Source organism: Corapipo altera, unplaced genomic scaffold, assembly GCF_003945725.1.
Source record: "Corapipo altera isolate COAL_440 unplaced genomic scaffold, ASM394572v1 2, whole genome shotgun sequence".
Classification (NCBI taxonomy): Eukaryota; Metazoa; Chordata; class Aves; order Passeriformes; family Pipridae; genus Corapipo; species Corapipo altera.
Genome location: NW_020884890.1, coordinates 9315364 through 9327561, shown reverse-complemented (window position 1 = coordinate 9327561; position 12198 = coordinate 9315364). Strand labels below are relative to the sequence as shown.

Genomic DNA, 12198 nt, shown 5'->3' with positions numbered 1-12198 from the left:
GAACATGGGGAGGACAGATGTGTGCTTTGTTTTGCTGAAAGTGGCTTAGTTGTGTTTGTCAGAAATAGTAGTTTTTTTACTTACCTAGAAAAAGGAGGAAAACAATCTAAAACTCCACAGACAAGCACTTAGTGCTTAGTGTTTATCTTCACTGCTTTCAGAGCAACTCTTACCAATTTCTTACATACATGTGATGTGGTAAGAGTAAAAACTAAGTAATTACAAGCACTGATACAAATGTGACGAGAATATGAAAGGATGCTCTTTAGGCAAAGAGAAAATATCAGGACAAGAGGCTGTTGGGGTTCTGATATTGGACATATGCTTTGCCTTGCCCCTTTCTAGTAGAGGTTAATTCCTGTTGTCTTAAAGAAGGAGGAACCATTTTCAGGTAAAAAATAGATACCGCTGGTTAAAAAATACTATGAAATTACTACAGCCAAAGATGCCCAAAATTACTCCAGCGCTGTATGGAAGTGCAGCAGAGCTGTGCTTCCTGGTGCTGTCAGTGTCATAAGGACAGTAGAATTCAATGGTCTGATGTTACCAAGACCCCCAGCAGTGTCCAGTATTCCTTTCAAATATAGGAAATGCCATCACTTGTATTTTGAGACAAACTGTTCTGACAGCAGCTGTAATTTCTAATGTATCAATACACGTGCTCTGATATTGACTGGAAGCCTTGGACAAGATACAAGGTGCTTGTCAGCATATGTGACTGTTCATCAAAGTGTGTTGAGAGAGATAGAAAGTGATGATTGAATCTCAAATCATAGGTAATCTTGGCGTTATTTCCCAGCCTACCCTTAGAGTTGAGAGTCCAATTTCAAGCTCTTTCTTTAGTTTATATATCGGGGAAGGGGAGGCATTAGCTGTGTTTGCTTAGTCATTGTTGAACATGCTGGGGATAGATTCTGTTTTGTCAAAAAAACCCCAACATTGGAACACTTTACAGTCAAACCTTCACATTGGACCCCACTCCTCCCCTAAATAAAGTTCTGCCTGACCTGCAGCTTCTCATCAGATTTTGAAAAGCTGTGTTGAATAGGAGTGATGTTAAAATACATTTTTTTTTTGGCAAGATGATGCAGTTTTATACCTTATGGCCCCTTTTATCATCCCTGCTTGAGCAGTAGAATTAGACAGGGTGAGATCTAGAGATCCCTTCCATCGTCAGTCATTCTATCATTCTGTTACTTATGGATATGTACTTTTGCTTTCCTGGGTTTTTTCCTGTTCTTATTTTCTGCATCTCTTCCAAAGTGGTTTGTTACCCTTTAGCATCACTAAGACCCAATATTTATACAGTGATATTTTTTTCTCCCAGGAAGGAATTATTGGGGTGGGGGGGACTAGGACTGGAGTGTTGTTTTTTTTTCTTTCTCAAGCTTTGAACTACCAAAAGAAAAGGACTTTTCAAAGCCAAAGAGTAGTGCAAAGTGCTTCAGGATCCACAGTTGTATTTAAGTAGGGAAAAGCTATATTTGTAATAACCATTTGAGAAACTTCACCTCTGGAAAGAAAAAATAGGGAGATAAAATTTTAGGACTTTGCTTTCTAGACAGAAGACAGGAGCATTGCAGTCAAAATGTAATGTAGCTTCTGCAAAATGTGTCCTCATTATTATAAAGGATACCTGGTTTGTTTCACTGGGGGTTACGTGATTCCATGCTGTTGTACATGCTTCCTCGACTATGTTTCACAATGCTAAGAGGCAGATGGACTTTACCAAAAAGTCACAATTCAGTTATAACGTTGGCTTTCGTGACCTCTCTGCTTCAGTAATGCATCTTGAGAGCCTGATGAGAAGTGGGCAGCCCCAGAAGGCTGAGAGACAGAAGACTGTGTGATGGGCTGAGCCACTGGGCTTAGGGCTGCATGGGAGCCATTCTGGGGCAGCTTGAGGAGATCTGATATGTACTGGCAATTTGAATCCAGAAGGAGGAGTGCCCCAGGTCTCAAAACTCCTGGGCAATGTTAAAATGCTGAGCAGTCCCACAGAAGAGTCTGATAACTGTGCTGTTAGTGATAGCTTCCCCAACTAGACAGAAAAACAGAAGCACACTGAAACAGGATAGAGCAAGTTGTGTTGGTCCTCTGTGCTTTGGTGAAAACTGTAATACACTTGTACAGAATGGCATGCTGACCTACCCTACTGAACTGCTGCAATCATGCTTGCAGAAAGTGTTTATCATCTACCAGGGAGGGTAGGAGAAAAACTTAGTATTTCTGCATTTTAATGAGAATTGTTGTGGCCAAGGAAAACCGAATCCTAGCTACTGTTGATTAGTCAAGTTTTAGTACACTGTAAAAAGTGGGGTTATTTTTGTCAACAAGAAATTTAACTTCATGAACCAGCTTTCATCATACATGACAAAAAAGATCTTCTCTTTCCTACAAATTAAAAAAAAAATCTCAGAGGACTAGGTACAAGCAGTCTGCTCTGCTTAGAATACTCTGATAATATTGGGCCTTTCTGTGTCTTGCTCTGGTTCTGCTTTCTTCGTCTCTGTGACCATGTTTTTAACCATATCAGCACCTAATAGATATCTGAGGTTTCCCTTGTGGCAGAAGGAGCAGTGGGGAAGTATATCTCCTTTTGTGACATCTAGGAATTTGGCCAGAAGCTATTTCATTGGATCTGAACTAGGATGAAGTTCAAATATGCATGCCAAAAAAAAATTAGCACAAAACTCTTGAAATTGAGATCGTGGCTCTTGCTTTTTTTCCGGTGGTTGGGGACTAACACAAGATTGCACACTTGGTGTTGAGAGCAAGTGTTCGCATTATATATATCCTACAGAAGGACAAAGTCTCTTAATGTTGAAGCATGAAGTGTTTCTAAATTACAGCCCTATTTCATTCTTTTAGGCTTCAAAAGAGCTTGTATTCTTTCCAACTGACTCATTCATTTGAACTCTTCCATGCATCATCATACCACTTAAAAGCCTTTACTTGCTAACAGTCTTCTCTGTATGCTAAGGGATGTATTACTGTATGGGTCTCTCTTCTAACAGATCTGATCCTTTGTTTACTTCTCAGTAAGAGTCTCCTTTCCTGGGCCATTTTTAGTGTAATTCTGAGCTGTTAAAAGCTCTCAGCAGTAGTTACGTATATGTTTTATGTACCTTGAAGAGAATGAAGACTTTTTTTAATAATTAAAGATTAAAAAATTGTGTTGTGTCTGGGAAATTTTAGTTATTTCCAGAATACACTGAACTGCTTGGTGCTTATATTCAGCTATGCATGTGAAGTGTTTTCTTCAGCAGCTCTTTATTTTTGGACTTTTATCTTTTTGCTACTGCAAAAATTGCTTCTTGGAATACTATTATTATAGAAAATGCTGTGTATTAATAAAATGTATATTCAGAAATTATGTATTTTGACTTTTGTGTCTTCACAGAACCATTCTCATGATAATTTACTAGACACCAGTGACTCAAGAAAACAAGCAGCTAATCAGCATAACTACCGTACAAGATATGCAGTAGAAGAAACTGCAAGGCCTGCTGAAGAGTTGGAAAATGGACACAGTTCTTCAGATGTAAGATCTTTATTCATGAGGCAATCTTACATATTCCATTTCTACTCATTAAGCTCCTACTTCATCTAATTAAACATTATTTCTAGTGGAAACTCAAGTTACATTTTCCATTGTGCATTTCCCTTCACCTCTTTAAAAGATGATGTTGAATTAGATCTTCAGACGCTGTTGTATATGTTTAGTTTTAACTAAAAGATAGTTGACAAAGGGGAGAAATGCTGATTTGTAAGGGCATTTTGCAAAGTGTATGTGTGCAATGTTAAGCCTTCCTTATGTTTGTAAGCCTAGTCAGTGTGGCCCATACGGCCTGGCAGTGTGGTCACCGACTCTAGGTGACACTGCTTGAGCAGAGGTTGGATAATAAGACTTCCAGAAGTCCCTTCCAGCCTCGACCATTCTGTGCTTCTGTAGCTATGGTAGAGAATGAGGTAAGAATACAAGAAGTTCTTGTCTGAGTTGAGTTTTTGTTTGATATTGATAAAGTGTGGAAATGCTACATGAAGAGACTTGAAATTATTTTCGAAAAGGTAAGCTTGCCTTTTTAAATGGAGGCTGAGAAGCTCTCAGATCTCTGTTAAAGAAATGTTGCTCTACATTGTGTCTGTCCAGGCATAGATATTTTCATACTCCTTTCCATTTAAGTAAGTCCACTAAAGTAAAGGAACTATCTGCAAACTAAATCCCTTTAACAATGTAAAGCTTCTATAATGCTGTATGTTTAGAACACATATAAAACCTAGAAAAGTTTTTGTCATATTGTCACTTATTATAATTTACTTGAGTTCTAAAGAAAATGCTTTCTTTTTCTCTGCCTCTCCCTCTACCCCTCCCCAACACCCTCTACCTCCCTTATTAGGAAGGGGAAGTAGTTGTTGCCAGTGGTGGAACATCGGAAGATGATGAAAGAGCATGGCACAGTGATGGCAGTTCTAGGTAAGTGAGAGAAAATTCCTGCCGATAAATCTTAAATAATTTTCTCTGTAAACAGTTAATGAGTGATAACTAAAACTTTTGCAGATTTAGAAGAAAAGATGAACAAGAACTTAAAAGTTTCAGGGTTTAATTGTCAGTCATATTACTAACTAAAATTTAGGGCAGGTTTTGTCCTTGTTTGCTGGAGCAGAAATTGTTTTTGATTGGGTTTGCCAGAGGTTAATTCTTTTCAGGGCCACACACACTTCATGCATGTGGTAGCAGTTTCCTATGACTGTCAGGCTGAGCTGTGTAATACTTGGTTGGAAATTAGAGAGCAAAGATTGAGGTAGCTTCACCCATCTTTTTTTATTGTTGTTGTTGTTCAGAGCTGTTCAGAACCAGAAGTCCTTAAAGCGATATCCAGACTGCAGTGTGAATCATCTTGAATTGACCAAGTAAACAGTGGCCTGGGGGTGCTATAAGTTAAGCTTCTGGCAAGACCGAATGATGTCAAGGCTTTTGGTTTACTACCATTTAAATTGTAGATGGAATACATGGTTTTTAAGCATTAGGGTTTTAACTATTGAAATATTGTAGTTACCTAGACTGTTACCTGTAATCTTCTATTGGGTTATATTGTGTAATCCAATGCACTCTGAATTGCTTTTTAACTTTTGGGTTTTAATTTCTTTTTTTCTTTGGCATGCCATACGTAGTGACTATTCTAGTGATTATTCTGACTGGACAGCAGATGCAGGAATCAATTTGCAACCACCAAAGAAAATTCCTAAAATTAAAACAAAGAAGGCAGAAAGTAGTTCAGAGGATGAAGAAGGACCTGAAAAACAGAGGAAGCAAATTAAAAAGGAAAGGAAGAAAGGTATCGAGGAGAAAGATGGACCATCAACATCACCAAAGAAGAGGAAACCCAAAGAGAGAAAACAAAAGGTTAGATGTTCTTTGTGTATTACAGGTTGCTCATTCCTGCTGATTTAGAAACAATTGGGTGAATAATTCAGTTACATATACAACTTATTATTGTCTTATTTTAAAATACATCATGACTTTTACTTGTAACATGATAATTACCAACTCTTGTAGATCAGATGATAGATGGCTGTAACGATATGCTTTCTAAATACATTTCACTTCAGGAACACTTCCAATATTCTTATCACCATCCTTTGTCACACCAGAAACTTCCTTCCTGTGGATATATTGAGTCTTGGTATAACATGCTGGTATTTTTTCAGCTGTGCTGACTTGTCTCCCTTTGTAATTGCAATTCCTTTTAGATCTGCGCTACCATGTAATTTTGTTTTCAATTTCTTGATCTGTGATATTTGCATTATGCTTGCTACTGTACCCCCATCAAGTGGAATATCACTTGATCAGGGTTTTGTTGTTGTCTGTTTGTGTTTTGTTTGCTTTCTAATATAATCACGTCATTTCAGTTCAGATGGAAATTTTCAGTGACTTTCGCTATTTTCAGTGTGTTTTTTTAGGGATTGTTTTGGTTTTGTTAGTTCTGAAAACTTCATTCTTCATTCTTTCTTTACAGAGACCAGAAGTGATCTATCTGGTAGATCCTATTTGTTTTTGTAAACTCATAGCTTCTATTTTTTCAGTATCAAAGGAAACTAACTGGTTTTTGTTTTATTTGTAAGATTAGGAGTCCTGGGCATTCCTTAAGATCATTATTTCAGTGTGTTGGCCCTCATTGGAAGGTAGACTGACAAAAACAGCTGTTCTAACATGCAGGTTGGCATAGTGTCAGACTGACTGTGAATTTGTGTTACGGCATGCAGGATGTTAGGTGGTAGTCTTTAGTCTTTGTTTAGGCTACTTTTTGTTTATTGTACAGTCATTGGTTGTACTGTCAATACTAATAGTATATTAGTACTTACACAGCCTGAAACCAAAAGAAGGTATCGAAAGAAGAAACCCAGGGAAGATCAGAAAAATAGATGATGGGGCGCTTTTTTAGTGATTGAAGCCTCCAGTTTAGCTCTTTATGATAAAAGACTGGTTGACAGCCTAGTGTTTCCACTTAGATTAAAGCTGAACTGAGTGTTTTGGGAACCTTGCATCCATTTTTGTCCCAGTTATTGAGAGGTGGATCTCTGATTCAAAAAGTATCAGGCTTAGATATTTCAGGGTTTTAAAGATGAGCTGCTCCTTTCTTGAGTCACAAGAAAGTATTAGGCTGGAAAGAATTGCAGAAAATCATCTCTTTCCTCTGCCGCTAGGCTGGATTAATTATACCTGTAATTCCTAGCAGATGTTTGTCTTTGAAGCTTCCTGTGGTACATTTGACCTTCTTCCTGGGCAGAGAGCTCACAGTTGTTTCTGATAGAAAGTTTTCCTGATCCAAAATTTGGGCTTTTCATTGAGGAAAGAAGTTTTGACCATCTTTGTAGCCAGACACAAAATCTTAGGAATTAAGAAAAGAGTAGAGAAAGATTGACATTCATCTGTATTAATGTATAGGCTTCATGATCTTGAATGGTGCTTACATTTCTAATCCCCCTCTACCAAAAATCAATCTAAAAAATGATACAGCAGTGAAGAAGGGCAAGAAAGGAGCACCCAGGAAGACCAAAGGGTACAGAATGTTTTTTCCTTATGTGCAGATGCAAAGAGACCAACTCTTAAAAAGGCAAGAGTTTGGAAGAGATATGATTAAAAAGCTTGTATAAAACTGTCATGGTTTAGAAATTAATAAATTCAGAATTATTTCCTTCCTTATTTTGTTACACTGAGATGTAGCACCCAATGACACAGACATGAAGCTCAAAAAAAGAGTTGTCCCATTTCACCCCTACCCTCTACAAGTAGACAAAAACCCCTAACCCACCTGGGCATGTAGTCAGGCTGTGGAAATAATTACCAAAGGACTTAGTAGAGTTTCAGAAGCTATTAGATAAAGTTACTGGGAATAGTCTCTTCCTGATGATTAATTGAGATCAGGCTTGGCTTCCAGAAGGTCTTAAACTAATGATTAACGTGTGAAGTTATAACAAAGAAAGATTTTTCTGGGTAAATGCTATTTCTTATTAACTTCCCATAATCTACCTATGAGCTAGACACTTTTCTCTGACACAGTGTAATCAGGTTTTCCCAAGATAGACCTGCTTAAACCTCAGAATTCACAAGGTGCTTCTGTGTTATTGATTTATTACAATGGAGAGGTTCTGATTTGGGGTTTTTTTGTGGGTTTTTGGTTTGTTTTGTTTTACCTATATGTATGCTTTTTTCCTGTGACTCACAATGGTGCACTCAAAGTACTTATCATCATTTGAAACCACATTTGAATTTATGCAATGGAATTGCACTTGGAGCATCCTATTTGCAGTCTGGAAATGCAGAGTCTTCCATCAGTGGCTGTATGGAGTGGTTTTCTATACCACTGTCCTAGATTGCTTTCTGTACACACACAAGATTCTGTCAGTAATTTCAAAGCAGCTTTGCATGAATGGTTGCACAACCCCCTGTTTTATCTGGCCTATTAGATACAGATGTGCACTGTTCACAGAGAACCAGTGACTGCAGTGAGCTTCATTGCATACAAGTATGTGACATGGAAATATATTCTGAAAATGCAGTTCCACAGCACTTCATAGTAAATATACAAGTGGGTAATGTGACTGTACCCAATCCAGCTCATTTTCACATGATTTACTTCTGTTTATGTGCATTAATCACTCCCTCCTTTTATGCAGGGTACTTAATTAAAGACAGCTGTATAGTTTTAGTGTCTTTTTGGCCAAGGCAAATGTGTGAATTTGCTTAAAGAGAATTACATGTTTCAGTTTTATCTTTTTGGGCATGAGACATAGTTGCTGGACTGTTACTAAATTCAGTTTTTATTAGATGAGCTCATCCCACCACCACCCTCCCAAGAAAAACCTCCAAAAGGCAGTTAAAATTTATCCTCACACTGCAGTAATTTCCTTTTTACGTTAAATATACTTTAAGAAATACAGATTTTAATAGACACTTCTCAAAATACAAGGCTTCCCCAAATGTACACATTAATATGAATGAACTAACATCTTCTTCAGAGGCTGGCTGTGGGAGTTCTAGCAGAAAATGGCTTGACACTGGAAGAATGGCTGCCTTCAGCGTGGATTACAGACACTGTTCCTCGGCGGTGCCCATTTGTGCCACAGATGGGGGATGAGGTATTGTACTTTTTCACTCTGTGTCCTTGCCTCTTTCAGCTTGTTTCTGTCCTTTTTTTTTATCTGTGAATTTTTTCTCAGAGATTTACAATCAAAATATTTTGGATTTTCTTAAAAACATTATTCAATCTGGCTAAAATTTGCTTTTTTTTCCTATACTTAAAAATATTTGGCATGTATTGCTTTGACATTTTTTTAAAATTATTATTCCATGCTGTTGCAGTAGCATTCCTTCTTGTACAGTCTTCAGTGTGTTAATTTCCTTATGACACCTGTATACAAGTTGTGTGAGATGCTTTATCTAGTGAAAATATTCCTTAATTGTAGAGCATCTTGTATACTGAAGAATAGGTAAGAAGTAATATGAAATGAAGTTTGGAATTTACTTCAGTTTGGGACTTCAAGTAAAAAACAGGAATTAAACCTCTGTAGGGAGGTTGTGGTTTTTTTGCTTGGTTTTGGGTGTGGGGTGTTATTTGGATTTTTTAAAATTCATTTATTCTGAAGAAAAACTCTGTCCTTTTCCACTTGTGTTTCTGATATCAGAAAACTGCTGGTATCTTACAGCAGAAAACCACAAGAGAAGTTTGGTATATATGTATTTTATACAAAGCAGACTGTAAACACTTTGTAAACATGACCCAGATATCTCAAAATACAGTAGCAAAAGGACACCCACCAATTTCTACTTTGGAATATGTAGCAAGTGAACATTACAGAGAATTGTATGAATAAGTAGTATCAGATGGAATGCAATCTTGAAAGCCAGAGTCTGTGCATGTTTCTTAAAATCCCCTCAGGTTAAAATATGAGGAAATAGCTGGCTTATACTGTAATGGGTACTTTGTCTCTTTGGGGAGCACCACATTTTCTGAGGTAGTAAACAGAGTTGTTGTATAGCTCACACCTTCAGAATGCTGTTGGAGAAATACTTGACATGGTGGCAAAGTTACTTAACTTTAACCTTGAGCTAAAGCTTTTTGTAGGCACCACCTTAAACTGAATCAGGAGCAGAGGCTTCATGTGCAAGCAGTTTTGTTTTTACTGGATCACTTCACTGATGCAGTTGACAGCTATATTGGCATTGCTAGTGAGGGAGGGAAGGAGCATTTCAAGTTGAGAGTTGCAAATGGAGAAAATTCTTATGGATTTATACCCTCCAACAAGCATGTTTTGGAGATGGTGCTATTCAAAAGATCAAGTCCAAATAAATGTATTTTGTGCCTGATACTATCTGGATACAGTGAAGCAGCCCAAGATTTATCTTTACCTTACCTTACAAAGATTGATCTGACCTTACCTTTACCTTTTAGCATCGCATCGATTTAGTAACATGAACTGGTGTGTTTGGGTTGGAACCTGCTGAATAGCATGTACAGTGAGTGTGTACTAGGAATGTCTAAGTAGGGTGCATCCTTTTGCTGAAAATGCTTTATATTGGCAAACAGGAAATTTCCTGTCCTGTTCCTAGAAAGTAGGAATAGTTGCTCCAACAGAGAATATGTTTGTAATCAATTGCTCTGTCTGAAATCCCATCTCTGATACTTGTCTTCCCCAGACTTACTTCAGATTTTACTTCAGAAAAGAAATTATTAATTTAGAAAGTTACTTTTGAGATTCACAGAAATAAAAGGTTGGTTTAATTAGAGTAATGTGGTGAGAAGAGGTCTCATGTGTCCTTCCAACATTTTAGTGGATGGTTGGTATGTTTTTAAGATTTCGGAGGAGAGATATTTCAAATTTGTTCTCTTAAGCTGTACAAAAAAGTAAGAAAAAACAGTAGTGCTACTGTGGTTTTTTTTTAATTTTCCTCCACTTAATTTTTTGGGAACCTGCGACTTTTGCAGGAAAACAGACTGAAAAGAAGTTGATAGAATAGAAAGTACACACGTTGTATGGCAGTAATATGTTAGCATTTCAACTCCTCAAAGTCTTTTTAGGGTAACTGTCACATTTCACTTCTAGGTCTACTATTTCCGACAAGGTCATGAAGCATATGTTGTAATGGCCAAGAAGAACAAAATATATAACATTAATCCCAAGAAACAACCATGGCATAAAATGGAATTGCGAGTACGACTTCTTTTTCTTTTTTTGTTTGTATCTTAGTATTGAAAAATCTAACTAACCAGAAGTAAGTTCTTGATACAGATAATTCTATTGTGCTCTTAATGTTGCAAGATAAGGGGAAAAAATTAACTTAATAGTCAAATGAAATCAGGCCTTAAACTGTACTACTTTTTCATCTGCTTGAGCAGATAAGGTAGTTACGCTGCTTAGCAAAATATTTCTCAAACATAGTCCATTGTAAAATAATAGCTTGTTGTGGAAGACTGAATTTACATTCTTGGTTTTTACATGATCTGGCAGAAATATAGTATAATCAGTATACCCATATTTTCATGTTTCAGAAAACTATTATAGTCATCTTGACTTCAGTGGTAGTACATACTATTTTGTTTATTCCAGGAGCAAGAGCTGATGAAAATCGTTGGAATTAAGTATGAGGTGGGATTACCTACTCTCTGCTGTCTTAAACTAGCTTTTCTTGACCCTGATACGGGTAAACTGACTGGAGGAGCATTCACCATGAAGTAAGGAAAGCAATATTATATTCAAATTGGGAGTTTTCTTGTGGTAGAGGGGGAGGAGGAAGCATGTGTGAGTTTAAATGTTAAAAGATAACATCAATGTTAACCTTGCACTTTTGAAGTGTTGAATTTTAAGTGTTAATTTTCTTATGTAAGTGGTTTATGTTCTGCTTTTGCTGTTTTATCGCTTAATAGTTGTGTGTTCTGTTGTAATTAGGTACCATGATATGCCAGATGTCATAGATTTCCTAGTTTTGAGGCAACAGTTTGATGATGCAAAGCATAGGCGATGGAATATAGGTGAGTTGTTGGGGGAGGTTTGTTTTGTGGTTTTGTTGGGTTTTTCTAAGTGTCTAGCTATTTTCATGATAACTTTTTTAAAAGTAGTTTATGGTAAATCCTAATACTGTGCTGAAGTCAGAGAATAAACTCTGTTTGTATTTAGATGGGGAGTCCTACTTTGTCTTTCCTACTGAAGGGGCAGCAAGCCAACAAAATACTGAAGGTCATTGTGAAAGCAAGTGCAAAGAAAATGTCATTTGTGTGTTTGTAGAGAGGAACTAAGGGTACTTTTCACGAATATGGTGTTTATTGCTAACTGATAACTTACTGTAGCCTATATATTGTTTTTGTCTTTTTTTTTTAATTGAAAGCCCTCTTAAAACTGCATTGCTGCTAGAATTATTTTTTTTCCAATTCCTGAAGTTTCTGCTGGAAATATGGAACACCTTCTCCAAAATTTGAAATTGATCTCTAGATTGTACAAAGAGAATGCTCTTTCCATCTCTTTATACTTCTTTAATTCCATCTTAAACCTTGTAGTTTAGCGTCATTGAAGCATATATAGTTGTAATTCACTGCCATGTGATATGGGAATTACTTTGATTCTTTTTACTTTGCCTGTGCATAGTTATTTTGAAGTATTGGATAGTGGAAGAATGTCCATGATTAGGTCCTCCAATCA

At 36.9% G+C, this 12198-nt stretch overlaps 1 protein-coding gene across 2 annotated transcripts in view; it reads left to right on the top strand.

Annotated features, from left to right (window-relative positions):
- The window catches only part of PHIP (pleckstrin homology domain interacting protein), a 102994-nt gene that overhangs the window by 66350 nt on the left and 24446 nt on the right, over window positions 1-12198 (top strand). For both annotated transcript variants that reach the window (XM_027645114.1, XM_027645113.1), the window contains exons 18-24: window positions 3404-3544; window positions 4401-4477; window positions 5176-5407; window positions 8524-8643; window positions 10609-10716; window positions 11113-11237; window positions 11452-11534. In XM_027645114.1, coding sequence (XP_027500915.1) covers window positions 3404-3544; window positions 4401-4477; window positions 5176-5407; window positions 8524-8643; window positions 10609-10716; window positions 11113-11237; window positions 11452-11534 — 886 coding nt within the window. The remainder of the gene's footprint in view (window positions 1-3403; window positions 3545-4400; window positions 4478-5175; window positions 5408-8523; window positions 8644-10608; window positions 10717-11112; window positions 11238-11451; window positions 11535-12198) is intronic.